Genomic DNA, 26,355 nt, shown 5'->3' with positions numbered 1-26,355 from the left:
GTCATTTCCAGACAAATTTGGCTATATCGCAATTAGTCAGAAAAATAAGGGTCTTATAGGCATATAGTAATGCTTATTTCTTCTTAACCTCTTATAAAACAGGAAGATATAAAGCGATACCTCCCAGGATATTAATTTGGGGTGTTAATTTGGGTGTCGATTAGTAATATTATTTTGGGGGAGGGGGTGTCGATTAGCGGTATTGACCTTAAGAGAGCCTGAAATTTTAGCGATAAAGTACCTGGAACTTTTGCCTCGTGCGTAATAATTACCTAGGCTCTCTTATACTCCAAAACTAAAGCTCTTACATATAAATTTCCTTTACCTATATTAAGAAATCTGATTCGAGAGAAAGGCTTAAGCATATATAAATAATGAATTAGGCATTATTAAAACTCTAAAATTTATTATTACTCCTACTCGATACTTGGGGGGTTTGGGGGGCGGGGGGCGGGGGGGTCGTTTTACTTTTTCCCAGATATGATATGAAAATCTTAATAAGCGACCTGAGGTCGCCACGTCACATGGCAGGACGTGATCTGCAACCTCCGGCGTTGCGGCCTACAGTACTTACACGCTTAACTATAATGATCTTGGCCTATTATGCTATTCTGGAAGAGGAAAAAAGACCCTCATATCCTCTATCCAGTCCCAGGGACTATATCAGAAGCAACTGCTGCAAAGTCTCACTACAAGGTCAATCAAGACAAGGCTGGGAGAAATGGTGACGCGAGCAACCCGTTGAAGGAGGATGCCCAACAGCATCAAGGGACTTTTTCAGACTCTAAACATGTGGAGAAGTACGGCCTCTTCATACTTCATGACCAGCCTTCGGACGAGCCCGGTGTCGTTGACATCATTGCGATCCACGGTCTCAATGGGCACTACGACAAAACCTGGTCTACGGAATCAGCAGAAGGAGACCGTGTCAATTGGTTGAAAGACTTCTTACCGCAGAGAATCCCGTACGCTAGAATTCTAAGTTATGGGTATAATTCTACAGTGCAGTTCAGCAAGGCTGCGGCAGGTGTCAACACGTTCGCCGAGCAACTCCTCGAAGACATACTCTCAGTCCGGCTACATCCCATGGAACGCATGCGACCTATTCTGTTCATCTGTCACAGCTTAGGTGGAATTGTCTTCAAGAAAGTAGGAAATTTGTTTCCTACGGCTCGAGACCAAATCGTGCAATGCTGACATCGAGCACCAGGCGATCATCAGGGCACATCAACGAGAGCGATTCGAATTCCTTCGGTCGAATTTCTGCGGTGTCGCATTTTTCGGAACGCCTCATAGAGGATCAACTCTGGCACCATGGGGTAGTATCTTTGCCAATATTCTGAAGGCATCGAGTCTTGGTCTTCATACGAATGCTGCGCTGGTGCGAGATTTGGAACAGAATTCCGCAATGCTGAGTGATACCATTCGATCGTTTGTCGATTACGGAAAGGATTTATCCATTCTGAGTTTCTATGAAACGGATAAAATGGAAGGTTTAAACTCTAAGGTCTGCATGTCTCTTGGCTTAGGGCAGACGACCATTGACATATTTCTAGGTAGTGGACGAGCCTTCAGCAGTACTTGGTCTGCCAAATGAGACAGCAATTGCGATCAACGGAGACCACCGCAGTATTTGTCAATTTTCAAGCAGAAACTCGAATACTTTTCGCAATGTTTGGACTAATCTGAAAACGATGGCTGATCAGACAGCTAAACGTGAGTGATATTGATGCGAGAGCAGGGAATAATTTTTAAACTAAGTCGAGTGCTTCAGCTTGGACTAACGACGACGAGAGATTTTACAACAGCCTCCTGAGAGGAGATTATGAATCTTACAGAGAGCGAAACCCCGAAAGAGTCGAGGGTACATGTGAATGGCTTTTAAATCACAAGCAGTACCAAGACTGGGAACAGAAACACTCTTCCGCAGTTTTGTGGGTTTCAGCAGATCCTGGCTGTGGAAAATCCGTCCTCATGTCCTTCCTCGTGAATCATCTGAAATCTAAGAATAACTGGAGGGGCAGCGGAGAGAAAGATATTGCGACTACTCCAAAAACAGTAGACTCGGTCTGCCACTTCTTTTTCAAGGACGACAACGAAGACCAAAGAGACCTTTCCTGTGCTTTAAGCGCAATCCTGCATCAAATATTTAAAACACAGCCAGAGTTACTCCATCAAATAATCGAAGACGAGAAATTGACGAATTTCGGGATAACAAAAAACTCTCATACCCTTTGGAAGATGTTTGAGACTACAGTACGCCAACGACAAGCTCAAAATATTACCGTTATCTTGGACGCCTTAGATGAATGTCAAGAGACCTCGGTGGGCTTTTTGACATCTAAGCTCTGCCAATTCTATTCGAGAGGCGCCGACGAACTTGAAAAACCCCCATTCATAAAGTTTATTGTCACCAGTCGTCCCGAGAACGCTATAAAAGCTGCATTTCTAAAGCTACCTACGATCAGATTGCGAGGAGAGGACGAAGTTGAAGCCATTAGCAAGGACGTTGAACGTGTGATTCTAGCAAATATTGAGGATCTGGTGGCCCATGGACTCCCAAAGAAGACCCTAACGGATCTGCAGAAAAGGCTTGTTGATGGCGCAGATCGGACATTCCTTTGGACGACACTGATGATCAAATTGCTCAAGGACGCAAGTGTTCGGGGAGCTTCTCGGAAGGAAATGATTGCCATTCTGTCAAGTCGAGATATTTATGCCTTGTATGATCGATTACTGGAGAGGAGTACGAACTTGTCTGAGGCGACAAAGATGCTTCGATTGGTCGTCGGTGCTGCAAGACCCCTGACACTCGAGGAAATGAACAGCGCACTAGCTACCGACATCACTAAGCGCATATTCGACGACTTGGATGATGATCTCAAACATCCTTTCGAGAACTATCTGAAGTCACTGTGTGGACACTTCTTGAGGGTGATTCGGTCCAAAGTCTATTTCGTCCACCAAACGGCGAGAGAATATTTGCTGGAAAACCGCCAAAGCAAGATTTTGATCCGTTCGGTTATCCCAGCCTCCTTGATTGACCTAGACTCGGCACACGACATGTCGCTGAGGGCGTGCATCGCAACGATGTATCTTCTTTGCTCTCGGACCGAACACGAAACGCGAATGAGAATGGGTGAGAATTACGCTAGCGAATGTCTCTCCCTTCCAAACCACGAATTCCTACACTATGCATCTATGTACTGGCCTCTACATCTGTCAAAGCGACTGGAAAAATCACAAGAAGGCTTTCTTGCATGGTATAGAACCTATACAGAACCAGGCTCGCCAGATTATCCGAAGGCACTTGAGAATCGATACCTGCAAGGGCTCAACCATGACGCCTGGCACCTCTCGCCATCCACAGCCTTTGTTGTCAAATCTTTGGTTGGTTTACATAATATCATCCAAACACTTGATAAATGCAAGGACACAATAGATCCTGAGGTGCTCAAAATTCATTTGAAACGCTTGAATCTGAGCTTACAAAAGCTGAGCCGCGAACTTGGCATCGATCTCAACTCGACATGGATAGGGAACGAAATCGACGAAACTGACGAAAGAACACCAGCAAACCAAAATCGAAATAAGGAGAAAAATGCCCTTGATAAAGTTGGGTTCGTGGATATTGTATCTCAGAGCCAGATAGAGGCGCAGAAAAGGCTCGGATTTGCCCATACGGTGTACGGGTCAGGCCCACCGAAATTTGGCCGCCAGGACATTGGCTTCAGATCGATGACTTGAAATTGTAACCTGGAATTGGCCGCATCTCGTAGAAGATATTACGGGCCAACCGCCCAAAAACGATTTTCACCACAACGACATAAAATAAGACAAATAAGTGCGTATTCGTAATCTCCGACTCAGTTTTAGTCATCCTGGGAATTTTGGGAATTTTCTAGGCACTTTGAAAAAATTTCAATTTTTTGCTTACGAGCCTACCGACATAAGTCTATGGTTTTAGCGTGGCGAACTACCCACTTTCCCAAGGTCTTGAAGCTTCAAAACAGCTTTAACTACGGATACCGGCCACTCGTCTATCTAGAGCCTTGTCATTACGTCTCTTAGACCTAGGTTGGTCGGGTTTGCTTCTTTGCATCTTGCTTGTTTGTATCCTTGCCAGTCCATTTGAACGCCCCACCTATGCCGTCTCCACCTGTAGCAATTCCACGGACGGAACCCGTATTTACAACCCGCCGTAACCCTTACCGGCAGCCCCTTTGTCCCCTTCTGCACCCCCCCCCCCATACCCAACACTCCAGTCACACTTTTCTCATTGCCTTGTCCACCTACTCCATATCCTCCTCCACCAGTAGTATTCACACCCCCGGCTTCACCACCAGTGCCTAAGGCGCTGCCGCCGACTCTCACTGTCTTGTCGAAGGCGACCGTCAGAGTGTCGCCGGGAACCAAGACGGCACCAAGCGCCACATGAGGATTCTCGAGTTTTTCCGCCCGTAATAGAGAGATAATCGCCTGGAATTTGATGGTAGGTTTTGACCCAGGCTTCAAACTCCCCAAGTTCCATCGCTCCCTTTTACTCTATATCAACCCGACGATCGGCGGATCTAGCTAATTTTCACTATTAACATACGGCTTGACCTGATCTTGTTATCGATGGGGTATGCATACTGGCCTTATCATCATTTTCGTCTTGGATAAGACACTTGAATTTGAGCATCGTTGTTCAAATGCCTTCAGATAAAAATATAAGCGATTTAACAGGTTGTAATGAGGCTGGATCGTTTCCGTGTAGAGCACGAATTGTAGTGAGATCCAAGGCAGAGACTTCAAGGAGCACGGCCTTATAGAGCAGTCGGCGTCCCAAGAGATGGATCTCACAAGAAGCGAAATACCTGCATGAGAAAATCGGGAAGGATAAGGCGGCAGTGCTGGCTTTGTGTGCTCTCACTTGCATTGAGGCTGGTAGACCGTACGTTTATTGGACAATCGAGTAGCGGGGTTGATTGCACAGCAGAGACAATGGCTTGAGTATGTGGAACAGATGGTGTGCTCCATCCCGCCCGTGAGACAAGCTTTGCTGATACGTCCAATCAGCTGGTGCCTGGCCTAATAGCCTTCTAATATTCCTACCCCTGTTTATAATATGTGCGTGGTAAATCGGTTGCCTGGTTGCGGCAACGAGCACACCAGGCTGACACAACGTGTCTTTCAGTGACTGGTCATGGTGGTGCAACGAAAATCAGGACGTATGCTCGACCAGTAAGTCGTGATAATGCGACCACGAGGCAGATGGCGAGATGGTCTCGACCCTGCTGAGCCCGTCACTCGGTCAATACCAGGCGCACGTGTTTTGCTTGCCCATTAGTTTCCATATTGCTAGCACAGCAGGTCATGGGTTGATTACCTATCATTTTCAACAGATCAGTAGCGGAAGAGTTACTGTTCTAAGACTGTAAAAGCAAGTCCCTATATAGTTTCTCAAGAAGTAGGCATGCCCTGAAACGAAGTGACTTCGATTTGATCTGTAAGGGCGCTGCAATGCTCGAGGACGGGATTTGGAAGGGCAGTCGCCGCTTGTTTTCCTCCTTCGATGCTTTGGAGGATCAGGTTTTCGTTGAACTAAGAAAGTTAGCTGATGTCTGGCGCAGGGGCGGCCAAATGCTGCAACAGAGATACGAATGGATGCCATGTTGGTAGGTGCTCTATAGGAGATATGCAAGCTTACGGGCCAAATAAATGAAGGGTAAGGGATCAACCTGATAGAGACCATGCTGAAAGCGAGGCGAGATTGAGACCCTTGCACATTTGGTTTCTGTACACTACTTGGTGCTTACACATCACTTGAATTTTACACACTACTTGGTTTTTGCACACCACTCGGTTTGTACCCACTACATTCCTATTGTGCGACACACCATTCAGGTGAGCTGAGAGCCTGACAACATGAAAAGAGCCGGGGGAGGGGGATCCAGAAGCCTCCAGATGCCTTGTATCACGTGATCAACCCTGTTTCAATAATTCTGACTCGTTTTGCCGTCTGTGCATACACTAAAAATAATTAAGGTTCGGCCCGTAACGGATAAGGCTAAGCATGATTTGCGAGCCAAGCTACAAATACCAGCCGCGTTCTACCCCGCGGTTTTTAGCTACAAAAGCAAATTCCTGGGATGGTAGGGCTAATAGGAGACCATGGCTCCTATTAGAAAGCTCCTAGTAGTCCAGGGGCTCACAGGAGAAAATTCACAGGAGAAAATAGTTTATAAGAGAAAATGGCTTACAGGAGATAATTCCTTTGAGCAAATAGCTCCTGGGAGTATACCAGGTCACAAATCTGTCGGGTGGCCGAGGCCTTATTAGCTACGGATCTGTCGGCATATAATTCTATCGCTTAGACCTACTGTGACAGCGGGATCAATGCAAAGGTCGAGGCACAAAGTTCAGAATCTCATGTATTGAAAATACCAGGCTAGAGAGTAAAGAAGAAGGGAATGCCTTGACCTTTAGTAGTGCTTTGCCAACCTCTAGCTTACTTGCCCGTTTCAGGCGCGTTTCCTCTCGTGTGATATTTGCGGCAGAATATGTATGCAGTTATGCCAGCCGTCACACCTATTGCAAAAATCCGTTGCACGCTAAATTAAATCTGAGCTTCTTGAAAATATATAAAGCACTTTCTTTTCAAACATATTTGCTTTCCTTAAATAATCATATCTCGTATACAAAATCGCAAGAGAGAGAACTCTCAAAGAAGAAAGTACACTTTAATTAAAAAGGCTCATAAATATAAAGGGCTAAGTAATACTAATATAGTATTCTTTATATAAGAGTCCAGGTATTTATTTATATATTGGTGCTGACTGCGAGATGTAACCATCCTGACATGCGCTTGCTGTTTTCTCTTTGGTTGCTGCTTTCGTGGCTTGCTGGATGGGGTCGGTAAATGGTACATTGGGAGATAAGGGAGGCAACTTATTAGGTTGCTTGCTTGACTCCCTCATGCGAAAAACTGCGTCTCTTTGCACAATTCTGAACAGGCTGGTTGGTTTTACTTGATCTTTGCCGAATCTGAATACATTCCTTATATGCCTCAGACCCTACAACTTTATAACAACGCAATTTGCAATGCTGAAAACAAACTCTACAAGGATGGCCATAGAGTTCTCCTAAGATCTGGACTGTTCTGGGGACTTCTCTCGTTATGAGAAAAACAATTGACGATGTTTATTGAGAAGGGGCATAGATAGATAATGTACATCGGGATGATACATTTCCAGGAACATTGGAATGACGGGACGGATTAAAGGAAGCCATACACTCGGGGCTTGGATTTGTAATCTTACTAGCGTGTCAGTCATGATCTGAGATCTCAATTTAATCATACTTGATATTCTAATAACTATTAGGAACATCGCCAGTTGGGTTCAATGAATAGCACTACAGCATTTGCTTTGTGAAGTGCCCTGAATTAGAAAACAGTTACATTATCAACACGGCCGCCGCTATGGCAAGACCGCCCAGCACAGCAAATTCGCCTTGTCTCTGGCTTGCGTTGCCGGTAGATGGCTTCGCGCTCGTGGTGGAGGTCGTAGAGCTAGTAGCGATGGTGGGGCTAGTAGAAGACGTAGAGGGGGTGGCAAGAGAACTGTTGGTGGTAGCTATGAAGGGCCCAAAGACGCCGCCCTGTTGTTGCGCAGGAGTGGTGGTGTTCAAGGTGTTGGCGGCGTTGGTTTTGAAGATGGCGAGGGATTCGGATGTGTTGGAGCTATAGATAGTGCGTTTAGCCAATTATATGATGACAGTGCTGTTGTTGACGTAGGCTTACGATGGGTTGATTACACCAACCATGCCTGCCTGGCAGTGGCCCGGGTAAGCACAATAAAACCAAATGGGTGTTGTGTCGTTAATAGTAAGGGTGAAAGTTTTTGGCTGTTTCTGTTCAGCATAGAGCTTCATCGTTTCAGAGATACAACTCACATTTGGGGCAGTGCCTGTTGTAACTAGACCACCAAAAAACCCGGTTCCATTATTGTATGCTGAGCATGGTTGATCGAATGACCCCTGGACGACCGAATGCACTGGACCATAGAATTGAAACTCGACATTGGAACCCACAGCAGCCGTGATTGTATCCGGGCTGTACGCTAGCAGCCCATTCTGTCCTACCGTCACCACCTGAATCGCGGAAGGGGTAGACTGAGCATGGATGAAGCTCTGGAAGAGCAAGAGTGTTGCGCAAAAGAGCATCGTGGCTGTTTGTTGTAGCGGTCGGGAGAGGCCTGGTAGATCTAAGGAGGACAAAATTGGACTGTGGGAAAATGCAGTTCAGTTGGAAATGGGGAAGGTGGCAGCTTATATACTTCTAAGCAGGACTACGGGTATACTACATTCAGACTGTGAAAGGGGCTATTGTAAGCACTATTATTCAACCCGGCGGCCTCGGGAGGCACCTCCTCTGTCTCGATTGCTAGTCTAGTTGCGGCGGTCGCAGTCAAACGTCTGGGTAATGCAGCGTCCAAGCACCCCGTCAGAGCCTCGGGTCGCTGTATAGTAACAGCATACGCCCTGTAAGCCAGTTGTAGCCCTCTAATTGGCTAAGCAACCTCTACTAGATCCCTGTAATTACATGAGTAGCACGCTACAATTGAAGGAGATACCCTGTAAATTACAGGGGTATTATAGCGAATTAGAGCTTATAGCGTTCTATGGCACAAGCGTCGTTGCCCCTTATTTACTTTCAAGTTAGCTACATACGGTTACAATCAGAATCGGATACTCTAATCAGGATTGCCTATATTTAAACATAACTGTATTTGAGATATTGTTCAGTCAGCAATCACTACTCGCCACGTAGGTGAGGTGGAATGCAATTAAACTGAGATAGAATCCTCTTCGCTTAATTATATCGCTGTGTGGCGCCACACATGCACCACACACGGCACGTGCTGACATTACAGACACGTGCCGCGCCACATACAATACGCCTCATGCCGCACCACACACGGCACATGTGTGGTTACGTCATCAACCAACAGGGCTGCATTCCAATCCAGGGGCGACCTCATGCAAGAGGCATCTGGCTCCGCCCAAGAGCAGAGGTCGAGCGCACGCCGTACACGTCGAGAAGACTGTACTACCGCGCCTCCTCTTATTAAGCGCGCCACATGATTCTTGCCGCCAGCCAATCCCGGCATCAGAAATGTGCTTCCTCATGAGAAGCTGACATCGCCGGCGTGCTGTCACAGACTGAAGCGCTCATCTACACCATTGCCGCTGAAGCCCAAGAGGATGGCCTGTATCCTTCGGCTATGGACCAAAGTACGGAACCAACATCATTACCCCGGACAGAGGAAAAACGATGTCCATCCACCTTGTACCACTCTCCCAGCCCCACCTATCAGCATTCCCGTGGCTTCTATGCAGAATGTCATTTTGCGTTTGTACATCTCTTCGCTCTCCGTCTCCTTGAATCAATTGCGCCAGGACCGAGGGAACATAAGCGTGCTTTGTCAAGGACAGAGTGAGATGCGAAGCGGGTGAGGCGAAGAGGATTGATTTGGATGCTGGGAGTGAGTGGCAGGGCTCAGGTCTATTTACATCCATGCGCATATCCTCCGACATTCCTTTATTACTGGAGTAAGAACCCTCGCGCCTTTCTTTTGTAACAACATTTGAATTCGTGCTACCAAGCAACGACAACATGAAGATGAAGCTTTCGATATCAGTATCTCGCGCATTGCTAGGCATCGTGGGACTGGGTATGCCTCCCCTCCCCTCTCCCCCTTCTCCCCCTTCTCCCCCTCTCCCTCGCAATGACCCAATCGCAAGCTGACTCGTGAATGTAGCCTCCACGACCTCCTCTCTCGCAACATACTCCCCCGGCCCCTCCTACAGCATCGGCATCCCCTCCTCCTCGACCATCTCCCAAACGTCTTCCGGAGGGATCTACTTCCAACTCTCTGCACCCACGTCATACCAATGGGTCGGCCTCGGTATCGGTGGCCAGATGCAGGGCGCTAGTATCTTCGTCATGTACGCGAATGGACTAGGCAATGTCACCATATCGGCGCGGGATGGAGGACAGGGACATGTTGAGCCGACGCAGGATAGCAGCTTACAATCTGGAGTTACGCTGCTAGCTGGGAGTGGGATTGTGGATGGGAGGATGATTGCAAATGTGCACTGTACGTTTGAAGACCCCCGAGTGCAGTGAGAAGAAGAGAAATAAGAAAGGGGACATGGCTGACGATAAATAGGCACAACATGCAAACTCGACTCCTCGAGAACTAGCACAGCATCCCCCTGGATCTGCGCCTGGAACGAAGGCTTAGCAATAAACTCCCAATCGACATCCTATATAATCACCCAGCACGCCGCAAACAACATGCGGCAATTCGACCTAGATCTCTCTACTGCCGTTATCTCTTCCGACAGTAATCCTTTCGTCTCATCCTCTACTTCCTCGCCAACCGGCACTGGAACAGGAAGTGGCTCAGCTGCGACGTCGGGGAGCTCAAGTGGTGGGAATACTGGAGCAAGTGCAGGCAATAGCGGTGTAACGGTCGTAGGAAATACTTTTAAAGTCATCACAAACTACCAAACCGCTCACGGTGTTATCATGGGCGCGACGATGGTGCTGCTGCTCCCGCTGGGAGCAATGTTCATGCGTCTCGGCGCATCTATCTATCTGCATGGCGCATGGCAGCTCTTCGCTCTTTGCGCTATGTTGTGTGGTTTTGGACTTGGGATTAAGTTAGCGCAAATGCGGTCTTTGGTAGGTTTTCTTTTTCAATTTCATTTTGGAGGGAGTGGAGGTGGTGACTTTACTTTCTCTCCTGGCAGCAGGCTAGGGTTTCCGTATCCCCGTTCTTTAGTTGAGTTCGAGAGGCGGTCGGAGATTGGAAGGGCTAGTATCACCCCATGCACTCTCTCTATCACTTGCTATTCCCCCTAAATTAATAAGAGATATCTAACAAAGAGGCAGTTATATAACACAACACACACCATCTTCGGCACCGTAATCATCGGCCTCTTCCTATTGCAACCGCTCTTCGGCTTAGCTCACCACATCCAATACAAACGCACATCAGCCCGTTCTCCAGTCTCGTATCTACATATCTGGTACGGGAGAGCGTTGATTGTATGTGGGATTGTTAATGGAGGGTTGGGCTTACAGTTAGCGGGCAATAGTAAGGGGGGCATTGTTGGGTATAGTGTTGTTGCTGGGGTTGTGGGGGTGCTGTATTCGTTGTTGGTTGTTGTGAAGAGGAAGGGTGGGAAGGGGGTCCAGGAGAGTGAGGAGAGCCGAGGGATGTGAGATATGGTTAATTGGGGGGAGGAAAGTGATTTGGCCTTGATTTTGGAATGCTTTTGGAATGCTTTTGGAATTGGACTGCATGCATGGCGTTGCTGGGATGTGATTCAGGCAAGACAAGCGAAATATTTATACAGTTTGGGACATACTCAGGATAAGAAGACTGATACTCTAGATCCAATGCGATACTTTTCAATTCCTCCCCTCCCTCCCTACCCCTTTCTTAATCGTTGCGAAGTCACTGGACAGGAACTCCAAGTGGATATAAACACGTCCCTTGAGACACCCTTCAAACATCGTAGAAAGACTTGTCACAGGAGAATACTCCACGGTCGTGGTTGCGGTATCACCTATCGAGTTCTACCTGTTGCAGTTTGTTTTCCGAGTTGGCCCAGTCTGAGGGTCGCGGACTTGCGTTTTACGATACGGTGGAGAACAGAGAGGTGGTAGGGTGTGAGACTGAGAGGGCAAGATTTTCTGACAATAGCGAGGTTATTGACAATAAATTGTCTGGCTGCTGTACTGTACAGCACAGTGTTCAGAAGCTGTTGGAATGGAGCTGAGTCCACGAGAGTATTCGATGTCTCTTCGTGCTCTCAGGATATAGATAGCACGCCTTTTCCGCTTAGCAGTATTACTCAGGCACAAAGATGCTCAAGGGGTTGCTTTAGGTAGTGGTGGTTGCCCTCTTCTAATAGGGAGCGAGGCGCTATGCTTCTCGAAACGAGGTACGTGTTGAAATGAGATTCAAGCTTTCTCTCCTCCAGAATAAATTGAGAATATGTCAACGGAGGATTCGTTGTTGATATCTCTATCCAAGTGGCTGGGAAGGAATCATTGCTCATTGGTTCTTAACTTGCTGCCTGGAGACGCGTCAAGGGCACAGCCACCCCCCACCACTCAAGTTCATGACCTCCTTCAGCTGAGCTGAACCTCAGCACCTTAAAGGTAAGGTTGTCTTGTCTTCAACTCAATCCATTCTAAGTTCTCGATCTCTCTTCCTTCATCCCTCACTCCAGTCCCAACTCAAAATGGACGACGATCTTCCTCCCCCACCCTACTCCCCAGAGGATCCGCACCGCTCTAACCCGCCCTCGAATCCTTTCGGGGTAGACTCGATTGCCTCATTCAACGCATTTGTCACAACTGTACCCATCAGCGCGACTGCGGCATCTGCTCTTCATTATCACCCCTCGGCCGCCCCGTCTCCATTCCCATCCTCAGCCCCATCTCGCCCCCTTCCGGCTCGGAGCCCCATTATCCCGATCCTGACACCTCCAACCACAACCGCACCACCATCCAACAGTGCATTATCTCCACCCAACCACAACGCCGACGAACTGCGCAAATCTGGCTTCGTCTCCGCCCTGCCATATTTCGAGCTGCGTTCCCCTTCGCAGCCAAAACCAGCTGATATGATCTTCCATCACATGATCATCACGCCCAACACCTCAACTGATGATTTACCGTTCCCGCAGCCAGAGCAAAAATGGAAGAGGAGGGATATGGATGATCATGATTGGATGACGTTTGTTAACCATTTATTTCCGAATCAGGGTGTTGTGGATGACAGGGGACTGGAGCGAGAAGAGGATAAAGTGTTAGGGGCATCAACACAGCTATTTTCCAAGGGCTCTGTATTTTCCGCTGAGCCATCATTTTCAGGGGGGTCATTATTCTCAGGAGGTCGCTCAACATCCGAGCAATCGCGTCCTTTACTTGGACCCAACGTCCCTGGATCTCGAAGTCCCAGTCCTGGAGAAAGATTACGAAAGATTAGAATCGAAGCCGTGATATCCCAATGGAATGAAGGCTTCTTCCGCCCCCGAGGCCTGAACGTAAGCGCCGATACCAACACCCATCCCTCCTCATCCCCCTCTCTCCCGCCCACAACTACAACCCGCCGCTCCTCCACCAACGTCCTGCAAAAGCGGCCCCCTCCCGCAGCATCGGAGACGCTCCTCCACCAAGCCGTCGCCCGCGGCAAGAAATCCGAAGTCGAAGCCCTCCTTTCTAAAGGCGGGGAGGACCTCGAAGCGCTTAACAAAAAGGGCGAGACAGCACTTTTCCGCGCTGTTTCTAAAAGCGAGAAAGCCATCGTCGCACTCTTGCTCGAGGCAGGTGCCAATCCGAATGTGAGAGGGGGAGCGGATCAGAATACGGCGCTGCATGCAGCGGTGTATCACGACGGGAAGAAGATCTTGAAAATGCTGCTTGAGAGAAGCGTACTTTCTCTCGAAGAGGGGTCTTTCACAGGGGAGACGCCGCTTTATCTGGCGGTTAAGAAGCAGAGGAAGGATTGCACGGGCTTGCTGCTTGAGTATGGCGCAAATCCGAATTCGAGTCCGGAAGGCCAGGAAAGTATGCTTAACCTAGCGGTGAACTTTGACCAGAAATCCCTTGCGAGGCCACTTCTCCAGCGAAGCGTAAATACGGAAGAGAGGAATAAGGACGGTGATACACCGCTCATTCGCGCCGTCTCGCGCGGGAATACCTCTATGGTGAAACTGCTGCTCGAATTCGGCGCGTCAACGGCTGCGAGGTCCTCAAAAGGAGAAGCTCCGCTATCAATAGCTGCCTCAAGGGGCGACTCAAGTATTGTGTCTGCACTCATCGCGCAAAAGGAAATCGACATCGAGTCTCTCAATGCGAAGGGCGAAACGCCACTCTACACTGCCATCTCCCGCGGCGATACGTCCATCGCCGAACAACTGCTGCGCAAAGGCGCAGATTCAGGGCACGTGCCGCCGGGCCAGGAATCCATGCTCAACCTTGCGGTGCAGAGGGGGAGCTCGAGTCTCACTCATTTGCTGCTGGAAAGAGGGGCAGATGTCGAAGAAAGAAACAGAGCCAAGGAAACGCCTTTGTTGCAGGCTGTCGGGAAGGGCGATACCTCGATCATCAGTCTCCTTATTGCAAAGGGCGCGGATCCGAATACGCGGAGCTTGCTTACGGGAGAGTGGGCGTTGTATCGCGCTGTGTTTAAGGGTAGTACGTCTATCGTTTCCCTCTTGCTTGGAGCGGGCGCGGATGCAGAGGCGAAGAATGCAGAAGCGGGAGAGACGCCGCTTTATAGAGCTGTACTCAGAGGTGATTCGGGCGTGGTGGCGTTATTGCTGAGCCATGGGGCGAGGACGGATACGAGGAGTCCTGGGGGAGAGTGTCCGCTTTATAGGGCGGTTTATAGGAATGATAGGAGTGTGGTTAGTCTGCTGTTGGGCAATGGAGCGGATCCTGAGGCGGGTGGGGTGGGAGAGAATGGGGAGACGGTATTGGAGTATGCGGAGAGGAAGGCCGGGCCCAAGGGGGGGACTGTTGTGCAGTTGTTAACATTGAGTAAGAGACCGAGGGTACCGGTAAAGAGTTAGGAGAGAGCGTTAGTCAAAGTAGTACTTTGAACTTGGCTGCAAGGGGATCTTGGCTTGAGGCAGGAGAAGTGTAAGATTATCAAATATACCAGCTAGAATTGCTGCTGCTTATATAATTCTCACAACTGTCTCCGGCCCCTTTTTGAACATCCGTTTGTACTAATGAATATTCCCCTCAGTGAATAGGCCTATGAAAACGCCTACTCTCTTCTAAGACTCTTTTTCCGTCTTCGATTTCTGCAGCAAAAGACCACGACTCTCCAAAGTATGCAAGTCGTCCTTGCCACCTCTCCATTCGCCAACCAACAGACTCAACAACGGCTCATGGTCATCTGGCCTAAAAGAGCGATCAAGGTAACCGCAACTCTCACGGCACATGAAAATTTTCTGTCAATAGGTGTTGGCCAACTCCAGGGTTTCTGGCTGTTTTGAGGGTATTGCCATCCGCCAGGATGACGTATTGTCCATCGTATCTCGCACAATGGGGCAGAGCTCACATCCGGAGTGCGCCTCCTGCTCGATGGCTAGAAGCGTGGTGGGGAATGGGGGGAGACGGGATTTCCATGTCCACGCTGGCAAACGTCGCAAGACATCTCTGGAGGAGAGCGTATCGCCAACGACACTGTGGTCTGAGAACTTTCCGAACATGGAGAAAACGACATCGATGAGGTTGTGGAAAAAGAGAGCCGGGCAACTCAAACACTCCTGCCGCCGCATCCTCCTTGGGCAGCGCTTGCCATCCAAACGGAAGACCCAAAGTGCTTTGCGGCGACAAGCTACTTGATGTTTCGGCGAAAAAGCAATCACCTGGAAAACGGGAATCGACCCAACTGGAATCGAGCGGAGAAAAGAATTGCAGAATACTATAAGCGCGACACGATGCGACGCGTCGACTCGAGTAACATGCGTGGAATAGAACTTTGACAGACGAGGAACGGAGCATTAAATAAGCCCAACTCGAAAGAGCATCAATTGAAATATGGGAGTGTGTATATTTCTCTGTGAAAAAGCGCAAGGATTTTCAAAGAAATTGAGGCGAAGTTCAATGAAATCGGATGAGATGAAAAGAAGGAGCTTGGAATCTTTCCTCCAGGGTGACATCCCCTGCGAAAAGGTTCGCTTCGACGGTGACATCATGCCATCTCTCCACCTCAACCTCTCCCTTGGAAGCTCCAACAACAGCACAACTTCCCCTCTCACCTTCTCCAATGTCCTCCGAATCACCCAAGATGTCTCAATCTACCAAAGATATCCTCCTAAAAGTGCGGAAGATGATCCCACCCATGCTGGAGAAATTCCACAAAGGTACCCCGACCCCACCATCTAGCCTCCTCTCGAGCTCCAATCTCACGCTTCCCAGGACAAATGGGCAGAGTAGCAGTAATAGGAGGTAGCGAAGACTATACCGGCGCGCCATACTTCTCCGCCATGGCATCCGCGCGACTGGGATGCGACATGGCAAGCTCTCCATCTGCCCCTCCTACTAGACCACCAAGCACCAACTAACCACTTCAATTGAACAGAGTCATGTAATCTGCGAACCCCAAGCAGCACAAGTAATCAAAACCTACTCCCCGAACCTTATGGTGCACCCCCTGATGCGCCAATCCACACACGCCAGCACCACCGATTCCGCCTCCTCAATCGCAAAATCCGTTATCGAAATGCTGCCCCGACTTCACGTCCTCGTTATCGGGCCTGGATTAGGAAGGGATAAGCTGATGCAAGAGACATGTGCGAAGGTTATAGAAGCAGCGAGGGAAAGAGGCATGCCCTTTGTTCTCGACGCCGATGGTCTCAATTTGGCGCAAACGAAACCAGAGCTGGTACAAGGTTATAAAGAGTGTATATTAACGCCGAACGTGGTGGAGTTTGGGCGATTATGTAAGAGTAAGGGGATTGATACCGAGGGTTTAGAGGGTGGAAAGGCGGCGGAAAAGTTAAGTAATGCGTTTGGTGGCGTGACAATAGTGAAGAAGGGGAAGGAGGATTGGATTTCTAATGGAGAGAGGACGTTTGTTAGTGATATTGAGGGAGGATTGAAGAGAAGTGGGGGACAGGGAGATACGTTAACGGGGACGTTGGCTACGTTTTTGGGATGGAGGAAGGCTTATTTGGACAAAATATGGGAGCATGATGGGGCGTTGGATGAGGTTGAGTTGTTGGCGCTGGCGGCATTTGGGGGGAGTGCTGTCACGAGGGTGAGTTTAATGTGCTTTGTGGGAAGAAAGACGTGCTAACGAGTGATAGGAATGCTCCAGGTTGGCTTTTAAGAAGAAGGGGAGGAGTTTGCAGGCTAGTGATTTGACGGAAGAGGTCTACGTCGCGTTCAGAAATCTGTTCGAGGATGGACCAAAGCTATAGCTTTGATGATCTGAGAATGAATAATAAGCGGCGATTGTGCTGCAAAAGAAAATTGTTTCGCCGCATTCTAACATCCGATGAATGGAGAACAGTGAGGCGGAAAAGCAAGTTGCTCATTCGCTGAGGAATGTTTCCCTATGTTTCTATCGAGGAATGCACTCATCTGTATCTCTCCCTAGGAATGTAACCTCGTCTTCCTATTTACTTCCTTTCTACCGTGGTTTCCAGATCCTCAAGCTAGTCTCAATTTCTCCTCTCTCCTCTCTTCAGCATCAACTTGACACTTTTGTATATCAAATCGCCTTCCTCGTCATGGCCCCAAAGCAAGCCCAAAACGCTGGCCTAAGGAAGTCGAGTAGGAATGTCGCTACTAAGCCTGCGGGCTTCTATGCACCAGCGACTCAGGTCGGCTCTCGTGTTGAGAAGAAAGCTCCAGCCGCGAAAGCCTCGAGTGCCAAGAAAACTGCTTCCGCGAAAGCCATCAAAGCGACGGCCGTCAAGAAGGCCGCAGCTGCGAAAGCACCCACGGCAAAAGAACCTGCTGCGAAAGCGCAACCCAAGAAAGTTCCCGCTGCTTCATCAACATCGAGCTCAGCATCAACAAGCTCAGAATCCCCTGCGAAAGCACCCTCCGCAGATGGAAAAACTCCAGCCAAGAAAGGAACGGTAGTCATAAAGCCTTCATCTCCAGCTAAGGAGGTTTTGGCGTCTGTTAGGTTATCTCCGTGGAAACCCTCACCGGACCACCCACAATACGATGGATATAATAAGGATGAGGAGGATGAGGAGGTCTCGACCGGATTTGGAATTCCGAGTTGGCGGAGAAGGGGGTGAATGGCGAGGGTGGGGACTCTATCAGTGCCATGCAACCCGTTGGGTGACTCCTCAGAAGGGTCTTTCTCTTACCGTTCGTGATATGTTCCTCAACCCGGCGCTGGGTGGGCTGGCGGCTCTGTCTACTGCCGCACTAAATGGCTCGGGCACTGGTTGATGGAGTCCACTTTGTACGCGCAGGTGACTTCCTTCATGCCGTCTAGAGCAGCGAAACGACGGATTGATTGAATCGGAGCATCGAAATTCGACTTTGCTTGTAGAAGTTGCGGGTTCCCTTTTTAGTATGGAATGAATAGCTCTGTGTGGGCGATCAAGACTATTGCATTAATACTATCTACTTTTACAATTCATTCATTGTATCATTAATAACTCATTTGGAACTCTCATCACCTCCCCCCCCCCCAGTTTTACTACTTCAGTTCAACATCAAACACCAAGTTCGGAGTTCCCACAAAGTCCTTCGGCATTGTGTATGTAAAGTTCCAGAATTCAAAGTCACTGCACACCCACTCATTAGTTTTATTCATCAACAATTCTGTCCCCGATGAACTCACTTAATGGGCGAATACGCTCCTCCATTACTCCCAGCAAATCCAACCGAGTAGGTCATATTCACATTACCAGACACCTTCACCGTGAGGCCTTGAACATCATCCCAAGATGAGACATCTCTAGACTTTTTGAATGTGGCTACGATGATGGAGAAGATGGAAGATGCGGTGCCGTAGGGATAGGTCAGGTTCAGGTTCTTCGGGCTCGCGACTGCTGTGAGCGCGTGCTCAGTGGCATACCACTAGCTTCGTTAATACCCTGTCTCATAAGTAACAGAAATCAAGCTTACAGTGATATACCCAATCTCGTCTCCAGTATTCCATTGAATAATGGCTGGGTTGAAAGTCCCAGGATTGATCGCAGGCCCACCAATCGTCGTTTCGTTGAAGGCCTCAGCACCGATGCTGATATTTGGTGCTAGCCAAGCGGTGATGTTACGTGGGTAGATGTCAAATGGAGGAGAGAAGGCTGAGGATTTGAAAGTGTGTTCACCTTGGAAGGTGTTGAGTTTCTTTACTACTGCTGCGGGGATCAGGGTTGAATGGAATTTTGAGAGGATGGCAAATTGGGGTCCGTAAGCCCAGTCGGCCACGTGCGACATGGCTGCTGTCTATTTTGGTGAGTTTTGTACAGCTTCATATTTTACGCTGGATGACTTACTTTGGTGATGATGGATGACTTTTCCTTTCCAATGACGTTCCACAAGTGCAGTGCAAGCAAGCTGAGATATCGGTTCATGTCGAACCCGTAAGATCGATCCCAAGGCCCTGCAACATTCTTCAGTTGTGGATGCCACAACTCAGCGACTGCTTCCCAAGTGTACTGAATCATTTTTGCTCCATTTTGCTTCATGATTGAATCTTCTGGCAGATACTTCGCCCAGAGAGTCAAGGCATACAATGATACGCCAGTGTATGTCCCACTATTGAACTCGGAAAGCGTGTTTGCACGGTTGAACAGGTCAATGACGGCAGTTGCGTAGTTTTCACCAGAGGTCGTCATGTTACTGTCATTAAGACGGCGGCCAGTCCAGCCAGAGACAAAAGCTCGCATGAGTGACTTCCTTGGTCAGCGCCGAGTTCTCCTGATGGTTTGGAAGCAGACATACAGGGTTCGTATAAGCAGGATACAGGTTATCAGTGTCCACACCACCAACTCGATATTCGTCGCCCTTCGTAGCGTTGAAGAGGGATTTCTCCATGAGAGCGGTCACTTCAGGAGTGATCAGGTGACCGAATTCTTCTAAGCCGACGATGAAGCAGGTGCCAATGAAGCCACGCCAGTTGGGGTCCCAACTGTTGTAGATCTTTTCTGGATACGCTGCAGTTCCAACAGTAGGCTCTTCTGGTTCCTTTTGATAATCACCATACCTTGTTCTCGTCAGTTCGTCGTTGTCATGGAACCCAAACATCAGGGGCACGAACCATTGGTCCTTAGGATCTTTGTACTGCTTATCAATGACATTGGAGATGATTTGCAAAGCGTTTTTCACATCATCGCCTGTATTTCGTGCCAGAAGTCCAATTGCATACCAAGCCGAACTTCTGGTCTCGTGCCTAAGAGCTGTTGCTGAGCTCTCGTCGAAGAGGTAGCCAGCTGCGGGGTCATAGAAGCCATCCATCCATTCCATAGACTCGGTGAAGAGAGTTTGGGAGTTCTTGGGGAGGCTGGAGACATATGAAGAGTGGGTAGAAGGAGCACATGCTGCTGGAATGGCAAGCAGTGAGGCAAATTGAATGGCTCTTTTGAGGGAGAACATCATGAGACTGCGAGCTGAACAGAGGAGTGAGGTCTCTGGGCGAGAGGTCAAGGGATGATATACTTATACCTCAGAGCAGGTTCGCACTAACGTCCCATATTACCTTCAACCTGACTGATGTTCATCTTGTGATGTTATCGGGTGTATTAAATTTCCCACAAATCGAAGCAAGTCCGCATCGGAACGAGTTCTTCTCGGGTTATCCCCCATTTTCAATCCCTGCTAGTCCTTTTTGCCGGGACCGACCACCTACTTGAATCGTGAACGCCGAAATGAGGCTGGAGATTTCCACACTCCACTGCTGTCACCGCCGGCGATAGGATAAGAATTAAGGTTCAGCCTTCAGGTTGGGCAACATATCGCCGGAGATGAGGTTCGCCGAGATGGCCGCCTGGCCGGTGAAGTGCGGGGGATCAGCGAGGGATTCCGAGCGAAGGTTCGCACGCGCGTCTTTTATTGTACCGGTATCTCGGAACTAATCTGCGGGTCGTCGATGGTGCAAAGTTAAGAAATCGGTGAAGTGTGGGCGCGGTGAAGTTTGAACGCGGTGAAGTGTGAACAAGATTCCATGGCGTCGCGAAGGGTGGGAGGTTCTCAAATCTACGCGACATCCTGGTCAACGCGCATACCTGAGCACAGATGCCGTTGTGCACTCTTTTTCGTGTTCTCCTTGTCGACGTCAATTAATTATGGCTCTCAAGTAGGGCCAAAGGTTCGGGCCAGCAAGTGCTGCTTTCTATCCTGCTTTTGCTTGATTCAACCTTCATCTAGGCGACAATGGCAAAGAGTCCAGGGTCAGAATGCAATACAATCACGTCTCCGAATTTCCCACCAAGAATACGCTCAGCACCTTTCTGTTAACACCAGGGAACTTCTCAAACTCCATAAAACCGATCATCTTCCGTAATGAATGATCTAAAAGGAGTAAAAATATCCAATGTACCTCCAAAACTCCCGTCTATTCCTCTCTGTTCTCGCTTTCATGGCGATCTCCTCAGGTTTATCCACACCTGCTCTCTCCTCATCGCCTTCTGCAGCTGCTCTTCCGGAGACGGATTTCCGCTAAAATATATTTTATAAGGAAAGAGACCAAGCGGCATATAGCTCGAGATATATACCCGCTCCCGTGGGCCTTCTTATCGCACTCTTAGCAAATTACACGAGTCATTCTCCCTCAACTTCGACCGCCTCAGCATGCACATGAGATGGAACGAGTTTCTCAAGACTCTTCATGATAACAACGAAGAATATTTAGCAGCAAGATCAGGAAGGAGAACCTGGACGGCGGCAAACTACAGCTTTTGAGACACCCAATTCTGCTGATGGCAAACGGAGAAGGCATTCCTGTTCCCGACACTCCTCAGCCAAGAGAGGTTGGAAATGCCCCACCAATAATGGTGGCTGCTGGGAAACAATTGGAGGTTTTGGTGAGCAAGGAGGGCCCGGAGGAGGTGAACAAAATAAAGGAGATCACCTCCAAACTGTGGAAGCAGGACGCAACCAAATAGCTTCCTCAGGAACAACTTCAAATTCTGTCGCTGTTCGACTTTCCAGGGTCGCCTCTAGCTGGAACATTGACACGGGTTATATCCTATTTCTAGGCTAGTCAGAATACGTACGATTCGGGTAGCTGCACTGCCTTGGGTCGCCGAATCATCTTTCAGGGTCAAGCCAGTCAAAGGGAGAGGTGGGGTAAATGCACTGAGTAATGCTGCTGCGGAATAGCGACCGCTCACTCCGCGTGGTTCGTGAGTTAGCTTCCGTTGCTCCTGGGAACCCCTCGTTGATCGTCATGCACGTAATAAATTTGAGGGGTACAAGCGGAAGCTGCAGGTCACTCCTTCCCCTCCCGACAACGATCTCCCGCCTTCAACTTCAACTACTCACACCAATTAATGACTCTTCATTCCATCTCCCAATCTCAAACTTCCTGAAAACACACATTCTTAAAAATGGCGAGCATTAGCAGCAGCAACGGAAAGGGTTCGGCAAGCACAAGCACGGCTGTGACGAAGGACTACGGCAAGAGACATGTGATTGTCACTGGATCCTCAAGAGGAATGTACGTTTGTCCCCCCCCGGAATAATTATGTGCTTCGTTGATCAATCATCAGAGGCAAAGCAATCGCAATCCGGCTGGCAGAAGATGGATTCGACGTTTGCATCAACGATGTTCCCGCCAACCAAGCAGGCATCGACGAAGTCTGCTACTTCCAACAACCCCCCTTTTCTTCGCCCTCTTGAATCTTGAAATAGAATCTAACACATACGTCTCGTAGGCCGTCAAAGAGATCCAAGCCCTCGGTCGCCAATCCTACGGCCACGCCGCCGACGTCTCCAAACTCTCCGAAGTCGAAGGCCTAATCGAAGCCTCGGTCAAGCACCTCGGGCCCCTCAATGTCATGATCGCAAATGCGGGCATCGCACAAGTTAAAGCTCTTCTCGATTTGTCCGAAGATGATTTGCGGCGTATGTTTGAGGTTAACGTCTTTGGTGTTTTCAATTCGTTTAGTGCGGCTGCGAAACAAATGATCAAGCAGGGCACTGGTGGAAAACTTGTTAGTTGTGCAAGGTATGTCTCGTGATATGCATGTCTGGGGAAGATTTGCTGATGGAGATGGCAGCATCGTTGCATTCAAGCCCTTCGCGATGCTTTCCCACTATTCCGCATCCAAATGGGCTGTACGTGGCTTCACTCAGGCTTTCGCAATGGAGATGGCTGAGCACAAGATCACGGTCAATGGGTATGCTCCGGGTATAGTCGGAACTGCGATGTGGGATCTCATTGACGAGGAGCTGGGCAAGAAGAAGGGTGTTCAGAAGGGAGAGACAATTAATAAATATGTAACAGAACTGACTGCTCTGGGAAGAGTCAGCGTCCCCGAGGGTAGGCTTGTTTCATTCCAATTTGCTATCAATCCGATGGGATTTGGGGACCTGAGCGCTGTTTCAAGTGCATTCAGACCTCGGTCCCTTGGTCTTGGAAGAATTGAGACGACTGCAATCCCTCAGGCTATCCAAACATTTCTCGATGTCAAAGACTAATATGCTTCATAGATGTTGCGAAGACCGTGAGCTACTTGGCCAGTCCCGATTCTGATTTCATGACGGGTCAGACTTTGATCATTGATGGCGGTATTTGCTTCAGTTAAGTCTTGGTTCTGTTTTGGACTTCATGTGTATTGGTGGATGAATCTCCATAATCGGCTCGGAATGGCAAAAGATCTATTATCTCTTATTGCTGGCCAAACCCTTGTGTATTGCTTTAATTACCAACTATTCATGTTTATCAAGGATTTCTACTCATGAATAATACTGCTCAGCAACGCCACCGCTAGCACTGGGGTAATTGGATTCTCTTTCATCAATAAAGCCGGGGGTTTGTGGAGGCAGAATTAGGTCATCAAAAGATACGGCTTCCTTTAGGGATAAGAGCGGAAATTTTAGAGCATTATAAGGGCGAGATGAAGTCCGAATATTGTTAATATCTCTCTTTTTCTTCCCAACCACAAGGTCTTACTTGACTTGCATTCTTTTTTCAAGTCATGGAAGACGCCAACACTGGCGGAATCAATAATCCCAAATGTGATCAGAATATTTTTCAAAGGATAAAAGTTTAACAGAACAATCTTCTCATTGACATTGGATTCCTCTTATCAGGTGAGCGTCACATTGTCATCTGGCCATCTCCTCTAGCCGCTCTTGGCTTTAACAGTGTTTGTCAATCCGACAATAGCAATCTGTCCCTTTCCTATTTAGACAGCTAAGGAACTTGCACTTAGATACATCTTCGACAATCGTGGAGAGTGTAACTCAATACTATCTTCCAGAATCACTAAAATTAATTTGGGCGACCTCTTTATGCGGAACTCAAACCCGGGAGCAGTAGTAAAATTCTCCCGTGAAGATATTCATCCTCTGCTTGAACGTGGGTAGACTGCACATTATAGTCTATCCTATGGACTCTAACAATGTTTGAAGAGCGTGGTTGTGGATGTAGTTTTTATAATAACAATGTTGCAAGTAACTTGAGCATATTGTATTTGTTTATCTCGCTTAGACTTTGCTATGAAATTAGCACCAAGTTGTTCTTTGTTCTATTAGTTGTGGCTTGCGTTGTCTCGCATTTATAAATTTCCACCTTCTTTGAACTCAAGGGTGCAAATGTTTTCAAGTCATCGACTCAATGCGGACCCTCCAAATCTTGCACAACCTCAACACCATATTCTGTGCATAACCCGCAACGCCCATCTTCATATTTCCCTAATCCGAGCAAGAGCACGGAGTCTCTTCAACAAAGGAATAGTACAGCCTCGGGTCGAGAGAAACACATACCAATTGCTAGACTGACTTTTCGTCTCAGAGTCCCTCTCGGGTTTCCGAAACCTGCATAGGACTACAACCAAATTATGCCTCTTGTAGCAGACGGCGAGTGGATGGAGCGTGTTGTAAGTCGATCTTTCCCTTTGACCAATTAGCAGGCTAACCGAAGTAGGGTCCACGCCAAGTGATCCCGCCGAAGCCCATTGGCTACGAGCTGACACTTGAGAGGACAGACGAAGCTCGCAAGCAGCGCGAGTTAGAGCATGAACAGCAAAACCCGAATTCAGATATTGCGTCGCCAATGCCTACACGACCTCGTTCATCCACTCTGAGAGCCCAGGCGCCGGCTTTTACACCAACCAAGCGCCGCAACGAATACCCTCAAATGCCTCCTGGAACTTCTCGCATCAACCCCTGCGACCGATTTCGTGACAACAACAAGCACCTTGTCAGTGACACTTATCCAGTCACCCTAAAGACGGAAAAGAAGGCTCCTTGGGACGAAATCGGCAATAGTCCAACATCTTCATCTTCGATACCCCAAACTTGGTTGGAGAAGGTGGAGGTGTTGGTGGGGAAGAAGCTGGAGCCCTACCCATATCGACATGCATTGGGAATGGATGAGAATACGGAGACAGCGGCATAAAGTGACGGGAATACAGGGCATATTTCATAATATATTAATGAAGACCACTAATAGGCCCTGTAGGTCTTAGTTTCATCTCCCCATAATAATATCCTAGTCCCTGTAAGCCCTGTAAGGGTCCCCTGAAGCGATCAATTAACCCCGCACCCCCTCAAAAGAAGTAAATAGGAGCCAAACCATAATATTAAACTATACTAATATATAGCTACCTTCTCCTGGCCCTTCTTTCTACCTTCTTTATACTCATTCCCCCCTTCCAAACGAATTATCTCTTGTATATGATCAGGAATTGCTGCAATCCACTCTTGAATCTTACTTTGGGGAAGATCCGCCCAGCATTTCTCCCACCTTGCTCTGAGCTTTTTTCTATCACTTGTAGGCCCCCGCCTAGTAGTTTCCTTTTTCATCCAAAACCATGCTTTCTCAATCGCATTGAGATCAGGTGAGTTTCCTGGCCAAAGCATCTTCATAATCTTCCATAGATTATAAATCTCCCCTTGGTAATGTGACTTGTGGGCCGGTGTATTGTCCTCTTGCACGATCGTATCAGGGCGATCCTTTTGGCACTCCCTTGCAAAGGGCAAGAGCTTCTCAATCAATATCCTCTTCTGATATCGATACCAATTAATTCCTCCTCGTCCATTCTTTACAACAAAGGCCCCAGTCTTCTCATTGTGCTTCCATACCTTTCGTACGCCTCCTGGTGCCCGGCCATGGACCTTCTTCCAATCCCTTAGCCACTTCCTTTGCTCCTTCTCCCACTTTTGTTTATTAGCCTTCTCAATTAACGAATTCCTCGCATCAAGATCAGCTTTGCGCTCTCTCTTTTCCTCTGCAGTCTCCTTTTCCCATACGTGACAAGGCCCCTTCTTATCAAAAGAAAAAGCTCCCCAAAACATGAACTCAGAAAAGCCCTTCCACCTTCTTTGTATACAATGCTTATCGTACGCTTCTCCAGGTAATCTCTATACACGTCTCTTGCCTCTCGTGCCTCCTAATTGCACTGCAGTCTCGTCTGTAAAAATCACATTTTTCCAGTCTTCTAACGTCCAGTGTGCTCGCTCCAAGCACCACTCCAATCGCTCCTTTTTATTGAACTTATTCAGTCCAGGCTTTACTGTCAATTTGCACTGAGAATAGCCTGCTTGCTTGAGGACTTTCCAGACAGTTCTGGGAGCAATTTCGTACCCGCGCTTTCTCACTTCCTTTGCAATTGTAGCACAAGAAAAGCCTC

The 26,355-nt window shown here is 48.3% G+C and overlaps 9 protein-coding genes across 9 annotated transcripts; 6 read left to right on the top strand and 3 right to left on the bottom strand.

Annotated features, from left to right (window-relative positions):
* Positions 1-569: 569 nt before the first annotated feature.
* Positions 570-3,747, top strand: K444DRAFT_666211 (uncharacterized protein; the record flags this gene model as incomplete). Its single annotated transcript, XM_024887165.1, has 4 exons — positions 570-1,149; positions 1,211-1,507; positions 1,557-1,716; positions 1,775-3,747. The coding sequence occupies exons 1-4, from the start codon at positions 604-606 to the stop codon at positions 3,745-3,747; spliced, it is 2,976 nt and encodes a 991-aa protein (XP_024733542.1). The 5' UTR covers positions 570-603.
* A 3,638-nt stretch (positions 3,748-7,385) lies between these two features.
* K444DRAFT_694300 (Cupredoxin) lies at positions 7,386-8,208 on the bottom strand (the record flags this gene model as incomplete). The annotated part of the gene is made up of 3 exons (XM_024887861.1): positions 7,386-7,726; positions 7,787-7,890; positions 7,939-8,208. 3 exons carry the CDS (start codon positions 8,206-8,208, stop codon positions 7,441-7,443), a joined length of 660 nt encoding a protein of 219 aa, XP_024733541.1. The 3' UTR covers positions 7,386-7,440.
* A 1,453-nt stretch (positions 8,209-9,661) lies between these two features.
* On the top strand, positions 9,662-11,278 carry K444DRAFT_633025 (iron reductase domain protein; the record flags this gene model as incomplete). Its single annotated transcript, XM_024883556.1, has 4 exons — positions 9,662-9,719; positions 9,807-10,145; positions 10,218-10,735; positions 10,946-11,278. The coding sequence occupies 4 exons, from the start codon at positions 9,662-9,664 to the stop codon at positions 11,276-11,278; spliced, it is 1,248 nt and encodes a 415-aa protein (XP_024733540.1).
* A 2,759-nt stretch (positions 11,279-14,037) lies between these two features.
* K444DRAFT_536419 (ankyrin) lies at positions 14,038-14,643 on the top strand (the record flags this gene model as incomplete). Its single annotated transcript, XM_024875374.1, has 1 exon — positions 14,038-14,643. One exon carries the CDS (start codon positions 14,038-14,040, stop codon positions 14,641-14,643), a length of 606 nt encoding a protein of 201 aa, XP_024733539.1.
* A 267-nt stretch (positions 14,644-14,910) lies between these two features.
* On the top strand, positions 14,911-15,427 carry K444DRAFT_633023 (uncharacterized protein; the record flags this gene model as incomplete). The annotated part of the gene is made up of 2 exons (XM_024883555.1): positions 14,911-14,997; positions 15,041-15,427. The coding sequence occupies 2 exons, from the start codon at positions 14,911-14,913 to the stop codon at positions 15,425-15,427; spliced, it is 474 nt and encodes a 157-aa protein (XP_024733538.1).
* A 386-nt stretch (positions 15,428-15,813) lies between these two features.
* K444DRAFT_616482 (Ribokinase-like protein) lies at positions 15,814-17,072 on the top strand. Its single transcript, XM_024880930.1, has 4 exons — positions 15,814-15,948; positions 16,004-16,101; positions 16,167-16,844; positions 16,894-17,072. The coding sequence occupies exons 1-4, from the start codon at positions 15,852-15,854 to the stop codon at positions 17,005-17,007; spliced, it is 987 nt and encodes a 328-aa protein (XP_024733537.1). The 5' UTR covers positions 15,814-15,851; the 3' UTR covers positions 17,008-17,072.
* A 1,179-nt stretch (positions 17,073-18,251) lies between these two features.
* On the bottom strand, positions 18,252-20,155 carry K444DRAFT_535638 (uncharacterized protein; the record flags this gene model as incomplete). Its single annotated transcript, XM_024875306.1, has 6 exons — positions 18,252-18,339; positions 18,396-18,634; positions 18,683-18,999; positions 19,050-19,452; positions 19,502-19,763; positions 19,818-20,155. The coding sequence occupies 6 exons, from the start codon at positions 20,153-20,155 to the stop codon at positions 18,252-18,254; spliced, it is 1,647 nt and encodes a 548-aa protein (XP_024733536.1).
* Positions 20,156-21,799: 1,644 nt separating this feature from the next.
* Positions 21,800-23,659, top strand: K444DRAFT_666205 (acetoin dehydrogenase-like protein). The gene is made up of 5 exons (XM_024887164.1): positions 21,800-22,214; positions 22,267-22,354; positions 22,432-22,724; positions 22,777-23,039; positions 23,210-23,659. Exons 1-5 carry the CDS (start codon positions 22,105-22,107, stop codon positions 23,302-23,304), a joined length of 849 nt encoding a protein of 282 aa, XP_024733535.1. The 5' UTR covers positions 21,800-22,104; the 3' UTR covers positions 23,305-23,659.
* Positions 23,660-25,315: 1,656 nt separating this feature from the next.
* Positions 25,316-26,020, bottom strand: K444DRAFT_694292 (uncharacterized protein; the record flags this gene model as incomplete). Its single annotated transcript, XM_024887860.1, has 1 exon — positions 25,316-26,020. The coding sequence occupies one exon, from the start codon at positions 26,018-26,020 to the stop codon at positions 25,316-25,318; it is 705 nt and encodes a 234-aa protein (XP_024733534.1).
* Positions 26,021-26,355: the final 335 nt, after the last annotated feature.

This window comes from Hyaloscypha bicolor (assembly GCF_002865645.1).
Source record: "Hyaloscypha bicolor E unplaced genomic scaffold K444scaffold_118, whole genome shotgun sequence".
In the NCBI taxonomy this organism is placed as follows: domain Eukaryota; kingdom Fungi; phylum Ascomycota; class Leotiomycetes; order Helotiales; family Hyaloscyphaceae; genus Hyaloscypha; species Hyaloscypha bicolor.
Note: the sequence above shows the minus strand (reverse complement) of the source record. Positions and strands in the feature narration are given on the sequence as shown.

Excerpts from the sequence above, each read along its gene's own strand:
- K444DRAFT_616482 (XM_024880930.1), top strand. The coding sequence starts at position 15,852 with ATGTCCTCCGAATCACCCAAGATGTCTCAATCTACCAAAGATATCCTC. Across the intron at positions 16,102-16,166 it reads CGCGACTGGGATGCGACATG|AGTCATGTAATCTGCGAACC; the intron begins GCAAGCTCTCCA and ends TCAATTGAACAG. Across the intron at positions 16,845-16,893 it reads GGGGGAGTGCTGTCACGAGG|GAATGCTCCAGGTTGGCTTT; the intron begins GTGAGTTTAATG and ends AACGAGTGATAG.
- K444DRAFT_666205 (XM_024887164.1), top strand. The coding sequence starts at position 22,105 with ATGGCGAGCATTAGCAGCAGCAACGGAAAGGGTTCGGCAAGCACAAGC. Across the intron at positions 22,215-22,266 it reads ACTGGATCCTCAAGAGGAAT|AGGCAAAGCAATCGCAATCC; the intron begins GTACGTTTGTCC and ends ATCAATCATCAG. Across the intron at positions 23,040-23,209 it reads AAGAGTCAGCGTCCCCGAGG|ATGTTGCGAAGACCGTGAGC; the intron begins GTAGGCTTGTTT and ends TATGCTTCATAG.